Below are 23,286 nucleotides of genomic sequence, written 5' to 3'. Positions count from 1 at the left end.
AGCGACGTCCGACGACAGCGCGCTGCTCGGCCGCTCCGCAGCAGCAGCAGTAGCAGCCGCCCGGTTGTGCACGGTTGTGCCGGCGGTTTTCGCCAGCGGGTCAACGAGGCTAGCAAGCCACTCGACGGACTTCGCGTCAACATGCTGTGGTTGCGGTCGCGGTAGTTTGTCGGTCGCGCCTTCAATCCATGCAGGAAGGCGTGTCCCTGCATCATTATGTCTCTCTCCGTGAGCAGTAAGAACTGGAAGCCCTCAACGAAAGAAGGTGAACACTTATGTGTCCATTTATCTGTCGAGTGCGCTCTATTATCTCATTTTATCTGTATTGACATTAGGCCTAGAGCAGCGAGTCCGTATATCTGTTGGCAAACAACCCGGGAGACTGATCGGCAGTGTCGACGAAAGTTCTGCTGCCGGAAGCGTGTGCGTGTGTTTAATCGTGAAGGGCTTCATGTGTAATCTAAGGCACTGCTCTTTTCCTCCTCTTGGATTGTGGCTTTGATTTCATTGTTACTACTGGCAAACTGCAGCCAGTGTTCGGGAATTAGAAAGCAGTGTGTGTGTCGGTTTTCAGTTGACAACGACGTGTCGTGTTTTGACCTTTCAGCAGAGGTCTTTTAGCAAAAGTCGGCAGGTCACTCCGAATGTACAGTACGTAACGTGCAACACGGTCGCGCTGATGGTGGGCTGATATATTCGGTCTCCAGGGTGCCGCGTAGATTTTCCGTTTGCGCACGTCAACAGCTGTGTTTTGCTCCGAGAGCAAACAGTGGTAGCATCATATATGACCACGGGCGCTGTATGCGCTTAATTGTGAGCGCATTGCGCATCTAGTCCCAGAAGTGCTAGTACTTCGATCGTTTCCCTGCAATGAAATAAGCGCTAAATGAAGTAACAGTAATCTGTAGTATCTATTTGGTGTGTTTACGTAGAGATGGATTGGAAATTAGAACTTCTATAAGCGCTTATGCCTTGTTTATGCTCTATCTGACGCTTGAAAGGAGCTTCAAGCCTGAGATATAGCGTGCAGTTTAGTTTATAGAAATATGGTAGGACAGTACCTATCAATGTTACCGTAATACGATTAAAGCGCGTGGACTAGTAGTTCGCCTGCGCAACCCGCAGTAAGTTTGTGCATGGCAAATAATTAGCACCAGTTTCACCATAAAATTTTTCAAAAACCGCGAGAATACTTTCAGCGTGAATGCTTGCCTGTTTTCTAATTACAATTTGTTCCAACCCGCAGAGGTAGCGAAGTGGCTTTGACGTTGGATTGCTCAACAGAGAGTCCAGGGGTCATAGGTTATATTTCAGGCCACAGTGGCCACATTTTTATAATGGCTGGAAATGAACCCTGTGTGTTCAGGAAAACCTGGGGCCCGACAGTATCCCTCACGGTGCAGATGTGACGGTGGGATGCGAAATCGAAACAAACGGTTGCGGTGGCTGTGGCGTCTTGCTGTGAGCTCGACGTCACTTGTGTCATAAGGATGCATGTTTTCGAACGTCGAGTGTTTGCCATTGTGAGCCATTTACCATGGTTGCAAGTCTTTAGGAAAATGTATGAGCACATCTTTCACGTGAACGTTCGTTATTGAATACGACGTCGCATGTTTAGAAGCAGCTGCGGCTGTAAGACTAGTTAGTTTTACTTTTAACACTTTCCATAAAAACATGTCTTGTGAGAAGTTTTATGGCCTTCCAGGCGTGGTATGTACTGTGTTGTTGTGTGCAGTTGTGGACACCAAGATATGGCATTTGAAACAAAAATTACCGATGAAAAATATATAAAGTGTGCCGTATGCATATTGAAATTGTGCTGATAGGACGCGTGCGGCAAATTGGAAGGCAAACGACTGTGTGTTGCTCCCAGTGCCAGTATATTTTCATACAGTAGGATCACTTATTTTGTTGTTGTTGTAGTCTGTGTTTCACATCCGGCATACTTTTCAAGTGAGTTAGAACGTTTCCTGCGTGCTAAACATTAAATGGTTGATGTGCTCACGTCCGACGTTCAAGTACCAAGTTCTCGCGTAGATTATATTTTCTCTGAATTCGACAAAACATCCTCGGAGAGTTAAAAACTTTTAAATCTGTTGCGCAATCATATTTTTCCATGGTTCTTAACTGATAAAGAAGTACAGTGAAACTAAATTTGCAATGCATAAAATTAATCGATGCCCGTAGGGGTTAGCAGACATATTTCCGTGTGTTTACTTTTACCGTTACGTGAACATCAGATGTCCAAATTAGAAAAGAAGAATGCCAGAACGCATCAAAGAACTGTGAATAATTTACTGTAATGCCTCTTCTAATGACGGTTTTCAATTGCATGTGTCGTGACATCGTGATACAAGGTCGTTACGCGGGGTTATTTCCATGCCTCTGGTGTTATGGCGACAGTCTCATTTTTTTTTAATAGAAAAGTTGTGGTTTGCTATTTGCTGTCTTGAACAGAGCATTCTCACGAAGTTTTCTTTTTTCTGATTTTCTTGTCACATAACGTACGAACCTTCAAACTTCGCTGATCTGCGTGAAACAGGCGCCAAGAAAAAAATAAAAAAGGAGGAAGAGGCGCTCAATTCGTTGCTGAAATCGCCGCTGTCAAGTGTGAAAGCTGGCACAGCCTGGTGCATTCTCGGGTGACACGGCCAGTTTCTCTTTTTAGATGCGAAGTATCTTAAGGTCGAGCTCAATCCGGCGGTGATGGTGGTGTGCGGCGTGACCACCCTCACTGCGCATGCGCATACCCTCTCCACATACCTCCTCTCCACTTCCCCTCACCATTCCCCTCCCCCTCCACCCCTTCCCCCTCTCCACTCACCCTCTCCACTTTCCCTCTCCCATCCCCCTTTCCACTCTTCCTCTGAATCGCGAGCTAGACATGCCGAAATTCTCTCCTGCACAACGCCGCGATGAGCTCGAGCGCATGCGCGTCCCCTCCCCTTCTCTCTCCTCTCCTACGCTGCCCCCCCCCCCCTCTCGCCCGCCTGTCGACCGCGTTCCCCGCTCGCCCTGTGAGAATTAACGGCCAGGCTAGATGGAAGACACGACGCGCATAGCGTCCCTCTTCGCGTTCCACGACACGAGGTCGGTAGCATGCCCAACGAACGCCAACGGAACGCGATCGTGCAAGTGCTCCGGCTTCGCATCGCCTCATGGTCCCCTTTAGCGGGAGATGGCGTAATTTTTTTAGCTCCGGCGTTGTGACGTCATCGTTACACGAAGCAGCTACACAGTTCCTTTTGGTCATCTTTTTTTTAAGATTATTGAGTTTTCAAGCAAATTGAACCACCCTACCTGTTAGAGGTCTGTCAATGCGATCTAAAAACGGCGATGTGAAATATCTTTGTAAAAATGCCCCCACCTTTCCGAAGGGAATCGTGACGAAATGCGAATGCATTTCTTGCACCGAAAGTACACGGCGTAGTAATTTTAATGGTGTAAATTAATGACAAGATGAGGATTTGTACCGTAACCATTTATTTACACATTCATCAGCACCTGTTTGTTTTGTCATTGTACCTGACGGCCATAATCTCAGCCTTGTGGTCTACACTTCTTGCTAGGGGTACCGTTGCCGTCAGACATTCGCCTTCACAGACTTCTGCCATCGCCTTGAGAGGCGCCCAGCCAGCGAACGGTCGAGAGTGAGGCGCGCGCTTCACTCCATTTATATACACGTGCGAGCGAGCGGACGGGAGAGTGGGGCGCAGGGAGGAGAGAGAGCAAACGACGAGAGAAGGAGCGGCGAAGCACTGCACATACCCTCTCCTACACTTTCTCCACACACGGGGGAGCTCCGCCGAGCTCCCGCGATGCGAGCGCCCTCACACGCCAGAGCGCGCTCCTCTCCACTCACTCTCCGCTACTCCGCCCGCACCACCTGCTCCGATTGCTAGGGGCGAGGATAAGCGCGCGCGCCCGCAGCTGTTGCTATGGGAGAGGGAGTGAGAGCGGAGAGATAACACCTGCCGGCGCGCGGACACCGACAGACGCCTGACGTCCCCGACTAAGAAATGCATTCGCATTTAAAAACGCCGCTGTTCCCTTTTAACTCATTGCATTGTTCCAGACTACGCAATGAAATTTATTCAGGACGAATAGACCGCACGTGTTTTCTGGGGGAGGAAACTCGACGAACATGCCGAAATTTTGGTTTTGGTCCACTTTCGCTTGTCACTTTCGCGTGGATGTATTCCTAGCAAAAATATGAACCAACGTGCATTGGATGAGCCTCTATTGGCATTCTATTTCCATCAATACCTTAATTTTAGTATTTGGCGCGATATGACATCTTGAAGTTTGCACCTGCAAATATACAGTTGGGATAGTTCTGCATCACTTCACCGCGTGGCACAGCCGTTACTTCTCGCACCGTTGGGCTGTGACGAAGAATCTTGAGGGCTCCATCGTGTCGAAACGTAAGCATTGTATGTGTTTAGTCGTCCTGTCGCAGTGCATGACACAAGAAGCAGGGCAAAAGCTCTTGGGATTCACTCATCTTACGGTTTTTCAGACCGCGCGATATATTTGATGTTTCGTGGGGAAAGTGACGCGGTCTACCATTTCACTGGCCCCTGACTAAAATGCCGACGGGTTCCCGTCGGTTTTGTCTCGTGCACCAAGGTGCGACGCCTCTAACGTCATCGTCATCACGCCAGCCTTTCCCGGTTTACCCACTCAGTGGGTTTACCGTACGGTAAGTACGGAAATACCGTACCGTCGTGGTCGGCCCGTAGTCTTAAAAAAAAAAAATTCATAGCTGTGCGAGTTGCTTATTGGAATCGAATCGCGCACACAAGACAAGGATGGAGTGAGTCTACGTCGATTGTCACTCGGTCGTTGTCTTGTGTGTGCGCTAGACGCTGAAATTGCTGATAGGTACGTGATGAAATGATCACAGTGGCCAATCGAGGCCATGCACACTAAAATAGCGACGTGCCGACCATGACGGTACGGTACTTCCGTACTTAAAGGAGCACTGACATCAAATTTACTCGTGTCAAGATTTTTGCGTCAATGAGTAGCTATCGACCCCCTAGTAGCGATTCGCGACCTAAAACGCATCTGAGTGACGAATGAATATCTGTAATATTGATTATTATATTCGCTATCGAGCGCGGTTCAAAATGGGTGGAAAGCCCGCCAAGTTGTATGTGCTGGCAGCGCCACCTCGCGGCCACGTCGAGGCCGCGGCACAGCTGATGCCGCTTCAACAAAAACTGGTGATGTCACATTGGCATTCGTCTGCTAGGAGCGCACGTGCAGTCGTCCCAGCTGTGTCACTGATGGCGTAGACATGTCTCTGTCCTCGCCGTCGTCGCGATCAACATCGGCAAGTGATGATGACAGCGACCTGGAATTGGGTATCGCCGCGATTCGCGACGTCGCGAATCATTTCCGCTTCGATCCCTTACAAAGCAGCGACTCGGAAATGGACACCAGTATGAGCAGCGACGAGGAAGTTCCTGCGGACACGCGCATAGGCCACGCTGACTGGTGAGATATGGCACAATCAGCTTTATTAGCGCTATATGCGTGTTACTTGTTGGCGATAATTTTTATATAGGTAGCTTGTACTCGTGTAATCGTGCACTGCACGAGCGTTAGTTACAAACTATCTCCTACGATTGTACTGCACTGTTGCTTTGTCGGGCACCGCTGTGCCGTGGCATGTGCACAGATAGCAGTCATCGCGATTGATGCGCGTGGTTAGATAATCGCACACATTTATCAGTCCCGGCCGTACTGTCGGAGCTCAGGAACACCAACTACGCACCTCATGTCGCGGAGGTTTGGCGAGTGGATCGCTGCTTTCAGCTGCAGCAGGGCACACGGTAGGCATCGCCCCGGCCTCGAGAAGGGGCCTCGTACTGCCACCGAAAACCAACTGGTTGGCCAACACGGGATTCACTCTGTAGCAGCTCGCCTCAAATTGAAGGGAGCAAATGCGGCTGCTCTTCATAGGCGTCCAGTCCCTCGGTCCAACGGCACGTACGAAGTCAACCCGCTGGCTGCGTTGAGGTTCGTGGCTTGGAAAGCCATGAAACGTCACGCACTTTCCGCTTTTTCCGCGCCTCGACGTGCAGGTTATCACTGCGCAGCGGTTCCCCGACATTCTGGCACGTCGCTCTGAGTGATCGTACTCACGCAGTGGGGCACAACGCAAATCAGTCGATGCGACACGATCACGCACGCCGCACGCTTCGACACAGCAAAGAGAGTGAAAGCATGGCTGGCAGTCGGCTCCAAACACACTCAGAGATCGTCGACGTCATTGTTACTAGCGTATCCAGGGTGATTTTTGTGCAATATATCACATCGAACACGTAGCACTAGTGTCGATGTTGCAGGGCAGCCGATTTTTTGTTTTTTCTCCTTAGCTTTTCTACGCTGTTTGACATCGAATTAAAATAACTTCCACGCGACGGATGCCGTTCAAATTTGGCCAAGAAGACCTATGCATACCAAGCGATCGAATGATGGGCACATCTCGATCTTGAAATTTGATGTCAGTGCTCCTTTAACGTACGGTAAACCGGCACTGCTAACGGACCCTATATGTTGTCGAAATGCCGGGACGCTTGCTGTGCCTTCTGCACTTGCCTAGATGCGAATTTTCGGTATAGTGCCTGCAATGTTCAAAACCACCGGAAAGACAAACGCAAACGAAGGTACAGGCGCGCCTGTCCGTACCCAGCGTACTAAGTCGTTTGCAGCCTTCGAATTGCTGATATACGGAATCAAGATTCCTAATTTTCTTGACATAAAGCATTTCTGCGTGCATGAGATAGTTGGTTTTGCCACACCATATACGTTTTTGTCGCTGGCTTCGTATCCAAAACTCGAACGTTTCGGCATTCTCCGTCGTATTCATGAGATCAATACTCAGCCAAACGAAATATTTAGACAGAAACGAGTAACCTATTATTTTCCAATACGCCTAGTATTTGCATTTGCTTACGCTTCGAACAGAAACCAGCTGGCACGACTCTGTCAGATGTGAAGGGCCGAAGTACCACGGTTGTGGAGCCCAATTTTTTCTTCGGTCGTAACCAGCCATAGGTGGTATAGTAAGGCTCGTAGTACCGGCGTGGCCGGTGTCACGTGGTGCCCACCAATACGTTGTACAGTACGTGAAACGAGGGAGAGAACTGAAATGTGCGTGTTGTAACGTGCTACTTCAGCGCAAAATTCAGAGACTAGGCACGAAAAATTGCGACACACACAAGCGCTAACTACCAACGTTCAACCGTAAAGCTGTGTTCGAACACACAGGTGCAAGAAGGTTATTTCGAGCCTGCCAATTTCCGCCTACCGCATTTTGAATATAATGCACGAGAAAAAGCTTCATCGAATACAGTTTTTTTTTCTTCAATACAAGCAGAACACTATGTTGAGCAATTTGGTACATAGTTGTTCGAGGTACTGTGGAGCATTGTCAAAAAAGGCCAAATGGGAAAACTGAGATTTGGTTCTCTTTCCGTCTTCGGGGGGCCTTTTTCGTTTCAATCTTTTTATTTCTCTTTTTTTTTCAACATGGCGCCACAGCACGTCGAATTCCAGATTTATATTTCTGACGCAGTTTCATGACCCAAATTTATTCGAGTTCTGCGCTATGCTCGGAACTATAGTTTCGAGAAAAGTAACTCGAAACTATATATAGCTGTACGAACTATGCGAGCTGGAATTATAGGGACTTCTCTGTACCTGGAAAACACTGGAATCATTCAAGTGAGATCTGTGACTGCAGGAGTTAGTGCTGTGACTAAGGGTTGTAATTGAATGTAATTCAACGGCTCCAGAAATTAAAAAAAAAAGTGTGCAGCTCCGAGAATGTGCTTTCTTTGCCCGTCAATCAAAGCGAACGTTTTTCTGCTGGAAGTAAAGCTGCAAAAGCTGTTCTCGCCGTCCGTACACTTGATTACCAAGGAATGTTGTGTGATGCGCATTTTAGCCGGTATAACACGACGCAGCGCGAAATGGGTGCGTTGGTGAAGTGCGACTCCACTTCAGATATGCGTTCCGTGTATACACGGCTGGCCGCATCGCTGAGTCAGTCCGCGGCATTACGGGCCTGGCCTTCAGTGAATTCTTCATCTTGCTCGTGTGCAGCGCCCTTGTGTGATTCGGTGGCTGTGAGCAATGCGCTTCTGAATCGCTCCGTTGTTCGAATCGAGGTCTAGGAATCGTAGCAGGGCAAGTATAGCGATGCCGTCGGGGGAATCTGTGTTGGTTGGTACAGTGTGATTCAGTCACTTTCTCTGTGTTCAGCGTCATTGTGCCTCTTTCAACGAAGAAAAGTAATATCCTTTAAATTGTGCCACAGGTGTTCCTCAAGCACCTGACGCTTTATCGCTGCGTCGTGAATAACCTCCGGAAAGGAGGGATTAATTCTCAGCGCTAGCAGTAGCCTTAGTAAGCATATAAGTTGGATTTCTTACTTGCTTACACAGTGCAGGCGGTCGAAGAACTCGGGGGAAAAAAAGAGCATTGGTTGTGGAGGTACGGCAGTGCACGCCACGGTAGCCGTGGTGTACGCACACAGTTTCGCAGTGACCCCGTTTCGCCCTTTTCACAGTCAACGGGGGTACGTGCCCTTCCGGCCAAGTCAGGTCATGCTTGGTCGTTATCGATGGCGTCGTTCCTGTCGATTGTTGCTGTAGGCCTGGCTTCAGAATTGGCTACACTGTGTTGGAGCAGTACTGGGCCATAGCGCGCTTCCCGCTAGAGGGCGCATTCGTCCTGAGGGAACGCCAGCGGACTATAGATAGTGAGCAGCGGGATGTGTTGTGTAGGGTCTGTGAGTGTGCTGACTAAACTATGGAACACATTGTGGTGCAGTGCAAGGAAATCGAACCCCAATGTAGAGGAGACACTCCGTTGCATTTCGCACTGGGATTCGAGGGTGATGGTGGGGAGATGAACAGAGGAGCGGTGGAGCGCACTAAGCGGCGCTTGGAGGAAAGAGGGAGAATCTTATCTCTTCAGAGGGTTGCGAAGTGGACGGATTTTTTCCTTTTTTTCATAGAGTGGGGAGTATGTCGTCCCTCACATCCTCCTTAATCGAATTTTTTTCTCCCCTTTTTTCCTTTTCTCTTAGCTGGGGTTTTTATACTCCTGTATTTTTTTATTGCCAAGCCGCTATACACGCGGCGATCCGTTATAAAGGGAATGGCACCACATCATCATCATCATCAACAAAGGACTGTGGGACGCCCCACGTTGGGCACTCACGGGAAGACGAATAATGAAGGTGTAAACGGCGATATGGGATGGACAAGTTTTGAGGCGAGGGAAGCTCAGAGGAAAATGAGGTTCGAAGAGAGGCTAAGGAATATGAAGGAGAGTAGATGGGCAGAGGTGTCCCGGTATTTGTATAGGAAGAGCGTTGACTCACAGTGGATAAAAATAACTAGAATAACTAGAAGACCAGCACGTATACGGCTGGCAGTGTAGGCGATATGGCAACAAAGAGCGTTAAGCGAAATGTCAGTGGAGGGGATTTATTGGAAAGCAGCAATAGGAAAAAAAAAAAAAACGGCTCTGAGTAACTACCGAAAGGGCAAAAACGGAATAAGGAGGGATGCATTTTATGATAATTCAAATGGAAGCGCTTTACTGTTTGAAGCGAGGTCGGTTTGCCTTATAACGCGTAGTTATAAAGCGAGATTCACTTAAGAAGAAGAATGTACATGCTGCGGGGAGGCTAAGGAAACGACGGAGCGTGTTCTGATTGGATGTGGAGATATACACCAACCAATGTATATATTTGGGCACGAGCCTTCGTGAAGGCTTGGGTTTTAGGGACAACAATGGAAACCGAGCACGTCCGCGATAGAAATAAGTAAGAGACGGTCAGGGAGGATTGGTGGTAGAAAAGTATGGAGAAAGGAATAAATAAATATTGGGAAATATAAGGTCGTTCTGCCATAAGGGGCAGCGAGCTGGGCTGTGAACTTGGTTTTTTTCTATAGAAGGTCGATTTAATTGAAGTAGGCAATGCGTTAGGCCAGCCAAAAACGTAAGTTTTAACGCGATAGCGTTAGAGAGCTTGTGTCGCAGAAATTCCTCGGCGTCGGCACCGTTGGTTGTGAGCGAAAAATCGTCCGTGAGCGAAAAATCGAAAAAGAAGCAAATAAAATAAAGAATGAAATTTTCGGTCCCACTGAGGATCGAACCCGGGCCGTTCGCGTGGCAAGCAGGTGTCCTACCACAAAGCCACGATGGTACTTGCAGCTACTTCAGAAAAAAACACTACATAAATGCCATTTAGTGGAAGGAGTCTCCTTAACGCATTTTGTTCGACAGGTGTCACGACGAAAACGAGCCCATTCGGCGATTTGTAGGCGCATTTGGGAGGCCATCAAACTACGTCGAAAAAGGCCGGCATAGCGCAGCCATCGCCGCTAAAAACACACACGAACTTTCAAACAGCTCCAAAAATGGACAACTATGTCCATCTAGCGGAAAACATATCAAGCCAAAGCGGGCTTTCCAGAGGTGGCGTTGATCAAGCAAACAACAAACGCTACATAATGTGCTGCTATCTGTGAGGCATTGTGAGACTCTTCATGGCCTCCGAGGATGGCGAGCGCGCGGCGTATATCTTGGAGGCCATGCGACTCTTGCTTCAGATCAAAAACCTGTATGTACCACTCGCGCGCGCGCGCGTGTGTGTCTGCGTGCGTGCGTGTGTAACAATACACATTAATAAGTATGCACTTAGTGGTTGAAAGCGTACTAGGGGCCGGATTTCGCTATTGCGTTCAACTCTTAAAGGCGAAGCTTAAGGGTCCCCCAACTTTTTTTTTTCTTTTTCTTTTTTGTCGAGCCTGGTGGCATACGCTATCACCGTCCCGTTATAAAGAGGATGCTCGTAGCATCCATCCATCCAACTAGCCTATATGAAGCCCTGCATTTTAGGGACAGCACGGGAAAGACGATTCTGTCGGCGATAGCGATCGGTAAAACGCGGTTCGATGATTGGTGGCTGAAAAGTAGGCAGGAATGACCAAAACAAAATAGTATGACAACCAGAGTTACTCTGCCGTAAAACTCCGAAAGCTAAGCCACGAACTAGTGTTTTTTTTTTACCTTAGGAAAAATATTTAATTCCGGCAGGCAAGGAGTTACGCACACTTAAAAAATACAGCTTGAGTAAGGTCACTGGTCACCGCCGGTTATAAAGGGGACGCTCATAGCATCCTTCCGCCGCCAGTGGAGCCCCCCTTTAGCATGTTAGGCATACTTTGTGGGCGCAACATAAGACTACGAAAAATGACAACGCACATTCAAAGCGCTAACTGCCGACTGATTGAATGTTTCGGATAGGCTTTCTTGCGTGGTTCGATAGGTGAAGAGCAGCTCGATGACGAGCCGTTATTCAGGCTGTAAAGGAGCAGCCGCTGTCAGACCTGAGGTTGTGCCATACATGCACCGAGGCAGTCACAACCGGAAGAAGGTGGCTTCAACATTCGGCGTCCCTGTGCTTTCTTTTCCCGCCCCCAACAAATTAGCACAGGTGTGTCCTCGTACCACGACTACGTAAAAGGCCTCTTTGAAGAATCATGCCAAACAATTGCTTTAGTCTTGGGGACGTCTACGTAATACCTCTCTACTGCGGCAAGTATAGGCCAGACGTTCCACTGTTTAAGTGACCGCCTAAGGAAACACTCAGACAAACAAGGGGGGGTGTGGATCCTAGTGGGTGCGTGGTAATGCCTCCACTTGTTCACCAAGCTTTAAGCGTTATGGGGGCATTTTTTTGTCAAGAAGATAATGTTCAGTTCAACGTGTGCCAGCGTTACTTGGAATTTTCGATTTATCTAAATCCGCAGAGATGCACTTGTTACAGGCCAGTTTTTAGCTTTGATCTCTGGTAATGGTCACGTGCGTTGCGCGTGATCATAAGTTGTATCTGTGTTTTACGCTTTTCAACATTAAAGGAACACTAAAGAGAAACAGTGAATCGGTTTAGATCGATAAATTGTGCTCTGAGGACTCTAATGTCGTTCATTTCGCCATCATAGGTTTATTAATAGATAAGGAAAATCAAGTTCAAAGTTTCATTTTTAAATTTCGCGCCGAAATCTCCCCGCGTGACGTCACGGATTTCGAAGTGTACTTATCATATTTTGGCACCATATGCTCAAAAAAAAAATTACCCCAAACTTGGTATGCTAAGTCTATGGCCCCCTCAGAGGACAATGGGCTTCATTTTTACCGATTAGGAACTACGCAGTCCCTAAGGGAGTAGGCGCCGTCAAAACATGTGACGTCACGTCGAATGGAGCGGAAACTTCAAGGTGGCGTCGCCACCCACATTTTGTTTTTGCGCGTTTTCTCGCTTACTAAGCGTCTTCTCGCAGCAAGCGTGGTGTTTTTGGTATCGTGAAAGAGTACTTTACTAATATGAGAAAAATCGTTTTGCTCTTTAGTGTGCCTTTAAATGAGTTCGTGTGTTGACCTACTTCCGTATACGCCTTAATTTGCACCCACAAACTGTTTAACATATTGCACGAACTAGCCTAGCCCAAGATGACGCTCTATGGAATCATATATCTGTAGCATAGTTTCCTTAAAAAATTACTACAGGGAGCTCGTTCATCTGAATAACATGGATTTGTCTAGTTTTTGTGTTCGCATCTTCAGACGTTCTTGTGGCTTTATTTCTGTTTTGGATAACGACTTGGCTGGTTGTGAAGTGATAATCGGTGAAGCCAAAAGCTGCAGGGACGCAAGTGAGGTTGTTGAACGTATACTTAGCGAAGGCTCAAACGCCGGGGCTATTCGTTACGGCATCAGTGCGAGCCCCGCTTCTATTGCCGTCGTTTACAGGGCGGGGTTGTTCGTCTCGATTTTTAAGGGCGGTTCTATGCAACCCAACTAGGAAACCTGTCTGTCACATAAGACGAATTTCTACACAGAAAATGTATAGGAAATTCGAAAGGAAAAACCTTGGTGGGGGTGGTTTCGATCCTATGACCCCACGTTCTGAAGGCGATTGTCTTACCTATATACTGAGCTAAACGCCCGCGCTTGCAGAAGGTGAATGTATGTACGTGAAGCACATACATCAAGCATACGAAAAAAAAAGGACTACGTGAGACGTAATGTGTAGGAAACAATTCATTCTATGGTTTCTGAAGGTGCTTTACAACTCTGCGATCATTATTTTGGTCTTCAGCCAATAATTAATGCTTGTGGTAGTTAAACGTAATTAATGAGTCGAGGAAAAAATTACAAATATGCCCTGAGTAACTAAAGCTTGTGCGAGGAGATCGATTCAATTCGCCTCCGACGCACCTTTCACTTTTTAAGTCTTGGCTATAGTTACGTGCAACAACATCCCCCTCCCTCCCTCTCTCTATTATATATATATATATATATATATATATATATATATATATATATATATATACATACATACATACATACATACATACCGAGAAACTAATGTCGGAAGAAGACTGGCCCAACGTTGTAACAGCGAGTAAGCCAATGTAAGCAGTACGTGGCCGTACTCTAGACACAGTTTTAATTTGTCGTCGGTCCGCATGAAGTTGGGGAATATGCTCGGCCCGTCGAAACTGCAGAAAATGTCTGAGGATCAGCGTTCATCATATGACACTCGTTCGGCAGCGCCAGTTCGATCGCGCTCGTCAAAGAGTGGGAAATAACCATGGTGCGAAGTCAGTGGACCCAAGGCGCTCCTTTCGTTTGAGTTTCGTGCCGCAGTGCGCTGAAGCATCACGATCGTGTTTATGAGGGACTGGGTTTTAAACTCGTCCTTTTCTTTTGTGGATTTTTTTCTTTATTAAAAAACAAAAGAAGGACAGCGATATTAAAATTTGGGCTCCGTTTGCACTTGTTTAGGTAGATGATTCCCTTTCGAAATGCGTGTGTCGACGATGGGCGCAGGTGCGCCCCGCCGCCGCCGACCCTGGTATATGGAGTAGTGAGGCTAGCAACACAGTGGGAGCGCTGAAGGCGCACAGCTACTGATTCGCAGCCACTTCCTTGGATCCCTTTGGCGCGCATGCTGTTTCCTTGTGTCCACTAGGAATGGTAAATACGCGCAGCTGGTGCAGGAAAATACGTCGGATAGGCAAGTGTAGATGTGGTAAGCATGTAGATAGCAAAGTATTCGAAAAGGACAAAAAGAAGAAGGAAACCTGCCACGGTGGTCTTGGTTATGGTGCTCGACTGCCCCCAAGGTCGCGGAATCGAATCCTCGCCGTGGCTGCCGCATTCTCGGTGGAGGCGGCGAAAATGCTACAGGACACACACACACACACACACACACACACACACACACACACACACACACACACACACACACACACACACACACACACACACACACACACACACACACACACACACACACACACACACGAGAGAGAGAGAGAGAGAGAGAGAGAGGAGAGAGAGAGAGGGGGAAAGGGTCGCACCGAATCCAAAGTATAGGGTATGCATTTTTGGTAGTGGGTAAAGAAACCTTTATGGGACTACAACTTCGCTTTCTGGGGAAAGTACCAGTTCCCTGTATTATAGCTGGTCAGGCTACGGGAGACGCCTTTGTATTATAGCTGTGATTTCTTTCAAGCATTGAGACGTGTGTTTCTTCGTAAAGTCGCCCCTGAACTTCACTGCACCATCTGTACGTGGCCTTGTGTGTTGTACCCGAGCTCGCCTAGTTTAGGCGCACCTATTCGTGTAAGTGGGCGGATATGCGTTGTGCCACAATAGTCGCTACGCGAGCGGAAATGCAGGGGCGCACGCCACGCACAATGCACAAAGGCCGCGGATGCGTATCACGCCGTGTAACGGCGAGTCGATTTTAGCGGTTTTTGTTGCGCTTACCCGGAAGTTTTTTTTTTTTCCTTCGGTGGCTGGACTTCCACACGAACGGCGAATTGTCGAATTTCGGTGCCGCTGGCACTACTCAAGGGGAAATGATGGTAAAAGAGAAGCGTTTTTTTTTTTTGTTTTTGCCACGATTGTCTTAACTGTGATTAGTAACAGTTTGCTGGACCGACTACGGTATCTGCTAGGCTATTGAAAAACTTGCAGCGAAGTTCTCTTGATTGGTACAGGCGTGGGAAGGAAAAGTGAGAAGAGTTCAGCTTACTAACGTTTTTCTTCTTTTCTATTTTGTATTAACGCAATTTGAACCGCAAACCTGGGAAACCTCACGTTGCTTTAAAGGGGTACTGACACAAAAATTTTGGCCTCGCGTTTTTTTTTTTTTTTTTTTTGCTGCAATGTGTTGCTGGGGGCCCGTTAGTCATAACACGGCACATCGTTTGCTGCAACGCGCGACAGATAATTAATTACAGGCTCCTCATTACCGACGAGTGTCAGTTTAGGTTTCAAAAACAAGCCTCCGGGTGCAACTATCACCACCAAGCGGGTGCAGCGCTCGATCACGTCAGCACACAGAACTGTGACGCACTTCTGCACGGTTCGCGAGCAGCCGCCGAGATGTAGGCTGCTGGAGCAAACGTAGCCAAAAAACATGGCGGCTAAGACGTCATCATAACTTGTTGCAGCGTGGTCACGTGACGGACGCAGGGGGTCCCCAAGGGTCCCCTTTGAAGGTGTCAGTAGCGGGGATTTCGATCGTTCACGGAAAGTTCAAAATTAATTTAAAATAACTTCCAATCCAAATTCGCTGTTGGTATTTTGCAGATGATATACGCATGTTCACCGGAATCGATCCCGCAGGCTATCTCGGCCGCGAAATATTGTGTCAGTACCCCTTAAGCCGAATCACGAAATGTGCAAACTTCGTAGCAATTTTTCTCATCGACGTTTACACCTTTCAATGCTGAGTTCTCCCTTCTCGCTATAGATAGCTTGTTAAGATTTAATCTACGAACTTGGGTTTGCCGTGCATTAAAAATTTCAACCATATTTATGACTTTACATTGCAAAAAAAAAGAGGGGGACAAACGGTGATTTGTGACAGTGCATATACTTTCAAGAAAGGGCGAGTCCACAATTGCCTATTCTTTGATGGACGAGTAGCGAATTTCTCGGCTTATGAGTCTCCTTAGGCCACGTTCAAGCACCGAAGCGAGGCGTCTCCCCTTTCTCTGTAGCTAAAAAAAAAAAAAAAAAAAATGCCGCACACAAAAAGATCAATCGGCAAACTATAAACCTTTCCGCAGACTTTTCTAGACGTCCCTTCCTTGTTTTCTTTTATTTATTTATTTATTTATTGTTTTATTATCAAGCGTTTTACGTGCTAACACTTCAAGATTACTAGGCACACGGTAGCGAGGGACGGTGGGTTAATTTTGACCTGAATTAAGCGCGTGGGTGGTTTCGCATTTTGGCCACATCGAAATGCGGTGGCCGTGGCCCAGAAACTACCCGGCGACGTCTTGCACAGTACACCATAACCGATAAACCCATCACGGCGGTGGTTCCCCCTTCCTTGTTGTTTAAAAAGGGAAGCAGGAGCGGCGATGCCAGTGCTTGCTCATATGAGCAAGCCCTGCTTCATATACGCTAAACCGAATTATCTCGACAGAGAAACAAAAAGAAATATTAGTTGCGGATAAAGCTTAAAGGGACACTAAAGAGGAAAACGGTTTTTCTCATGTTGGTAAACTACTCTTTCACGATACCAAAAACACCGCGCTTGCTGCGAGAAGGTGCTTAGTAAGCGAGAAAACGCGTAGAAAGAAAATGTGGGTGACGACGCCACCTTCAAGTTTCCGCACCATTCGCCGTGATGTCACATGTTTTGACGGCGCCTACTATGGACTACGTAGTTCCTAATAGGTGAAAATGAAGTACATTGTCCTCTAAGGGGGCCTTAGACCTAGCATATCAAGTATGGGGGAAATTTGTTGAGCCAATGGCGCCAAAATACAATACATTTTGAAATCCGTGACGTCACGCGGGGAGATATCGGCGCGAATTGTAAAAATGAAAGTTTGAACATGATTTTCTCCTCTATTCATAAATCTACGATGGCGAAATTAACCACATTAGAGTTCTCAGAGTACAATTTATCGATCTGAACCGATTCATTGTTTCTCTTTAGTGTCCCTTTAAATCAATTTAACCGCTGTACTGTAGGGCCTATTTATATTACACGTACCATCTTGCAGTGAGTGAGCCAAAGTACGCGATTTTTAGCGATAGACATTTGATTACATGTTTATGCATTCGCAGCGTGCGCATTATATATGCACAGTGCATGCATACATTGCCTTCCTAGTCCAGTTCCATGCTGTAGGATAGCCGATGGAAGATGAGTCGCGCCGCACTTATCGGATGAGGCGTCCTGCGGCAGTAACTTCGTTCGAAGACGTGGAGGTTACTTCATATGACACCACTGCTATCATCGAGCAGGGCACACCCGACAGCAAAAGTTCACGGGACGTGGGCACAACCGCAAACGTGCATTTCTGCGTCGTTAGTGCACGACGCTTGTAATGTAGCATGCACAGGTCGGAAGATGATAACTCCAGGGGTTTTACGTGCCAAAACTATGACATGATTATAATTTCGACCACCTGGGATACTTAATGTGCACTTCAGTTGAAACACTCGGGCCTCTAGCATTTCGCTTCCATCGAAATGCGAGCGCCGCGGCCGTGATCGCGAACCCGCGTCTTTCGGGTCAGCAGCCGAGCACCGTGGCGGCCCGCAAGGACTACTGTAAACTTTTGCTGCAGTGGGTATCTGTAGTCACGTTTTGAATGTTTGCGTGTGACGAGCAATAGCGTGTGAACCAGTGGCGCATGACATGTCGTTTGGTGATGGTATTTAGTCTGTGCAGATTTAGGTCACATGGCGCGGTGAGGAGGGTGTTTCGCGTTCGGTTGTCCGCTGTAGCTGCAGCTCGTGTCAGGAATCACTTCGTTACACACTTAAAGCTGGTAGTACGAGGGGCGTTCAATAAAGATTTCCCCTGACCCACTTCCTGGGGACGGAGAGCGACGAAACTTTGCAGATTTACTGGTCCTTCTCTACATGGGTGCCACCCAGGGACACACACTTCTCCCATCTTTTTATGCAACTGTAAACACCTCGCTTGTCGAAGTCGACAGGTTGCTGCAAAAGCCATGTTGTAACTTCAGAAATCAGGGTTTCATCATCTGGAAAATGCTTGCCCTTCAAATATGACTTCAATGTTGGAAAGAGGTGGAAGGCCGATGGTGCGAGGTCGGGTGAATAAGGGAAATGCGGTAGAATTTCAAAGCCGCAGGAGCTTGCTTCCCTCTGGGCAACGTGTGAGTTGTGAATTGGGGTATTGTCTTGCAGAAGGCGGACGCCTTTGGTGAGCATGCCACGTCTCTTGTTTTTGATGGTCTCTCGCAATTTCCGCAGCAGTGAAGCATAGTATGCCCCAGTAATCCTGGCACCCTTTGCTAGGAAATCCATCAAGACTACTCCGCGCTGGTCCCAAAAGACTGTGAGCATGACCTTGCTCGCCTGAGGGCAGGGTGCGTGCCATCTTTGGAGGCCGTGAGTCCAAGTGCTTCCATTGCATCGACTGGACTTTAGTCTCCGGATCATAGTGATGGACCCAGCATTCATCCTGTGTAATCAGTCTGCTGAATAAGTCCTGCTGGTTTCCATGGCACGTGGTCAAAAGAGCCTGGGAGCATTCGACTCGTTCCTGCTTTTGGAATGGTGTGAGCAGCCGGCGAACCCAGCGATCGGATACCTTACGCATATGAAGATGGTCCTGAATGATTTTTTCCATGGACCCCACACTAATCTTGACATGTTGGGCTAGGTCTCGAACGCTAACGTGGCAATTTTTCAAAATGGCGGCCTCCACTTGCTGGATGGTGTGTTCATCGACAGCGGAGTGGGGTCGCCCTGTAATCGGAGCCGCCTCCACGGAAATCAGACTGTATTTGAATTGACGATGCCAGTTCTTCACTCCAACATATGATGGGGAATCCTCCCCATAAACCTCTTTTACCTCATTGAACGTCTCCCTTGGAGTGCGGCCTTTCAATTACGGGAGCTTGACGGCTGCTCTGTATTCCACTGCATCCGTTATCACACCTCACACCACTTCAGCATCTCTAAAAGAAAGACCATTATTAGTTTAGAGTTGCAAATTGGCACGTGACCTACAGTGACCTATGTCATTACACATGCGCAGTTTCAGCATCCTGCAATAAATAGAAGTTAGTCAGGGGAAATCTTTATTGAACGCCCCTCGTAGCTAATGGGTTGTCTTGCAGGCTCATTTCTTCAGCTTGAGTTTTTTTTTTTTTTTTTCTTTTAGACGCTTATAAACCTCAGGCATCGCAAGGAGTAGCGCATTGCACACACAGATGACAAAAACTCCCGCTGATGGGGCACGCACAGCTTTCGCTGTCGCAACAATCGGCTCGTGAAAAAAAGAAAAAATTAGGCGCTTTTTAAACAAGCTCGAGAGCTTCACTAGAGACAGCTGCACCTATAGGTCACTGCTTAAGTCGTTGCATAATTGTTCTTGATTGTTCATGTGACACTAAAGGTGTCCGGTTGCCTATAGTACCTGGCGACTTCCAACTAGTATGGACGGTATCAATTTAGTTTTGAAGCGGTCTGCATATCGGCTGCTCCTTGGCCACCGCCGCCAAGGGTCCAACTGCCGGTGGCCACAAACAAGTGAAAATACGGGCCTGGGGTGGGCACCTAACATACTAGTGCGGTCCACAGTTAACAGACTACATGAGGCTCATATTTAGCTGGCTCACTCGATGGAAGCTATATTAGTGCACTGCTCAGCAGTGTAGAATGGCGCCACACGTCATCTGCTACAAGGCTTGGCAAATTGTATGCTTGCACGCCGGAATGGACGTAGTGTTAATAGATGCATGCAGGCCACGCTGTACATGCGCCGCTTCTCTTATGACCGTAAAACACCGCTTTCTAAAACGTAAAATACACTTTTCGGAGAGGAGAACTTCCTCAAAATTTTCTTTACGTACACGATTGTGTACGTATACGATTTACGAGCCCCGCCACGGTGGTCTAGTGGTTATGGCGCTCGACTGCTGACCCGAAGGTCGCGGGATCGAATCCCGGCCGCGGCGGCTGCATTTTCGATGGAGGCGAAAATGTTTGAGGCCCGTGTACCTAGATTTAGGTGCACGTTAAAGAACCCCAGGTGGTCGAAATTTCCGGAGTCCTCCACTACGGCGTCTCTCATAATCATATCGTGGTTTTGGGACGTTAAACTCCAGATATTATTATTATAGTATACGATTTACGAATTGTGCGTCCAGTCTCGCGAAAATTTCGCTCGACCGCTTACAAATATATTCTCGAAAGTCGTATGACGATGAAAGAACATCCGAGGAATGTTTTTCATCGGTATTATTCAGACATGTTAGCAACAATGTTCTACTCGTTACTTTGCACTGTTCCGAGTGTGTTGCAGCTTGTATCCTGTGTCTATCGGCCAGTAAAATGCGCACTCCATGTGCGTGTTCAGGGCAAACTAAAAGTATATAAACAATCTTAATATCTCAACCTCCCCTTCTGCTGTTCTTTAGGGCTTGTCCGAGGGCTTGTCCGAGGGCGAATATTGCAGTTGGCAAGTTCGCAGGCATGAGAGTGGCCTCTCTCGGGATGAAGTTCACGGATTAGCGTCACAAAGACTGGTTGGAAAAGCACCAACGGCGAATGCGTGCACGTAGCATTGGAAGACGCTTGGGCGTCCCGTAAACGCTTTCTTATTTCCCCGCATTCGTTTCGTTAAAAGCCACAGCGTAAAACCCTCTCTCCTGACGTAACCGAAGATGCGCGGTGACGGCACATTTAAGGCACCCGGCCGTCTCGTTGAGAGTGGCCTCACTATCGATCTGCTCTCGCCGAGGCGAGACCGGGCTGTCGTCAAGCGCAGTGGCATCAGGCGGTGCATGAAAAGACTCCGACGCTGCTCTTGCACCACGTGGCGGCGCCGTCTTGTTGGACGACCGCCGTTGCCGAGTCTCGTCGCCGTCCGAGGCCACCTTATTCTTGTCGATATTTGGCTTGGTATGTAGTGCAGGGAGTCGCTCTCATTTGCGGAGAGCATTCCTCCGGCCGTAGAAAGCGGCAGCTGAGCGATTTAAGTGCCACGACGGTTGTTGGGCTTCTGTGCGGAAATAGGGTCTTTTAGCAGTGCCGGCTTATACCGTACCGTTGTGGTCGGCATGCAGCTTTTTTTAGTCTGCGAGACCTCTGTTAGCCATGTTAACCATGACACTTTGATAATCTCATCCCGTTACCCTACGCGATGGGCAACTCGCGCGGCCCGACGGTACGATGTTTCCGTATTTACCGTACGGCAAGCCAGCACTGCTAAAATACTTCATTACCGTGCCGTCGTGGTTGGCACGTCGCTATTTAAATCTGCAAGACCTGTATTTGCCACTATATAGTCATCGCGTTACCTTACGCATCGAACAACTCGCGCAGCCGAAACGTTGTCGGACCGTGGTACATTTAACACGGAACGTCACTGCTAAAACACCCTCGCTTGTAAGGAACGCTGACGACTCAAATTGGGGGAAGGTGAAAAAAAAAAAGGGGGGGGGGGGCGTTGTCGTCTGCCGCGACTTTTACTTGCTTTCCTGCAAGGTGTTCTTGCCGCCTACGCGCCGGCGTTGTGTGAAGCCAGCTTGGGGTGGGTCGGCGCGACAGCCTTGTAATTTATTGCTCGAACAGCTTTAGCTGTTTCATTAGCTTCAGATTTGTATTAATCAATTTGTTTTAATTGGCGTCAGATGAAAAATGTTCAATTTTTGTTTTGTAGATCGAGCGTCAGTTTCGTTTTTGTTAAAGCTTGCCTATATCACTCTGGGAGCGGATTACGTCTTCGTTCTTTGCAATCTACAGCGGGAAAGTATACATGACAGAACACGATACACAATAGCGCCTTTCTTCACTTTACATTTCTTTATCTTTCTGGAGCGTGTTTCTTCAGATTATGTTTACGCTTGAGCGTGGTATCCAGTGACCGTCCAGCACGGATACGGTTTTTTTTTTTTTATAATGCGCCGTACATGTGACATTCGGGAGCCTCTTTTTATTTGTATACTTGTTTTGGTGATACACGCACACAAGAAAGCGAAAATTTTCACACAAAACAGGGCACAGCCGTTATGCCGCCTTTAGATGTGATTTCCGACTGAAATTACTGGAGCAGAAGCGACTGTCGGAACGATCACGCTTAGCAGCAGACTGCGATGTCGGCCTTTTTACATGAGACAAAACACCGTACTCGAACACGGTGTGTTTGTAAATGGGGCGCTTAGGTCCCTTCACTGTCTTCAGTAACTCTGTGTGCCGTTGCATTGCTTGAATTTCAATCGTACTAAAACGTCGACAGTCATTGTGATATGGGCTCTGCAGGACTTTTTGTTTTGATTTTGTTTTGTTTAGTTCGCAATATCGTCGTGCCTTTTTTAATTTCGAGCAATGGAAAATTACATATCGTGCTCTCTTATCGTTGAAGGAAAGAAGGTGACTTTTAAGGGCTCGTTTTTCTTTGTTAGACACAATATTAATGAGAACTAACAGACAATAATGCCAAGGAAAGTATAGGGGGTGTTATCTGTAGTATTTAGAATATAAATGTGAAGAAAGTAAAGTGGACGAAAAGATAACGGTCCCTGCCGGCGGCAAGTTATCTTTTCGTCCACTTTACTTTCATCACATTTATATCTTAATTACTAGAAATCACACACTTTCCTTGGCATTATTGTCTGTTAGTTCTTATTAATATTGTCTCTTATCGTTCTGTTTCGAATTCTTGGTTGTTCGTCAACCCAGTATTTAGGAACCTTATTTTTTCAACATACTATTATATTTTGCACCGGGTTTTTAGAAAGTACGTGTCGCACTGCCTTCGGCTTTCTCGCGCTTCGAGGCGCTTTGGAATGACGTTTTTCGGTATGAGAAAGGAGAGGGGTTGGGGGTGGGGCTGTTATTATAGGCCTTCTCTTATGTTTCTGGCAATATTGAGCTTAGGAGAGCAGTCTGTTGCCCTACTTATGCCCAGACTTAACTGCGTGTGTCTTCCTGTGGCGCTCTTTGTAAAGCTGTCGTGTTGCGCGGTTAAGTGGACTTGCATATCTCAACTGCGCTTTGCGCTCTGAGCTGCAATATATTTTCGGTTGATGTGCGAGGCGGTTGATGTGCGATTGAGGTAGTGTGAGTGCCTGTTTGTGCGCCTTGCGTGTTAGAGCATCCAAGCGCTCTGTCTGGCGCAATGCTAAACTTAAATACTAATACCAAATAATTAAACCTTCTGCTAACATTGGC

At 47.5% G+C, this 23,286-nt stretch overlaps 1 protein-coding gene across 1 annotated transcript in view; it reads left to right on the top strand.

Moving 5' to 3' along the window:
• Positions 1 to 78: 78 nt before the first annotated feature.
• The window catches only part of LOC119379248 (cyclin-dependent kinase 14), a 150,646-nt gene continuing 127,438 nt past the window's right edge, over positions 79 to 23,286 (top strand). Inside the window, exon 1 of the mRNA XM_037648493.2 lies at positions 79 to 265. Coding sequence (XP_037504421.1) covers positions 217 to 265 — 49 coding nt within the window. The 5' untranslated portion in view covers positions 79 to 216. The remainder of the gene's footprint in view (positions 266 to 23,286) is intronic.

Source organism: Rhipicephalus sanguineus, chromosome 1 (genome assembly GCF_013339695.2).
Source record: "Rhipicephalus sanguineus isolate Rsan-2018 chromosome 1, BIME_Rsan_1.4, whole genome shotgun sequence".
Lineage (NCBI taxonomy): Eukaryota > Metazoa > Arthropoda > Arachnida > Ixodida > Ixodidae > Rhipicephalus > Rhipicephalus sanguineus.
Note: the sequence above shows the minus strand (reverse complement) of the source record. Positions and strands in the feature narration are given on the sequence as shown.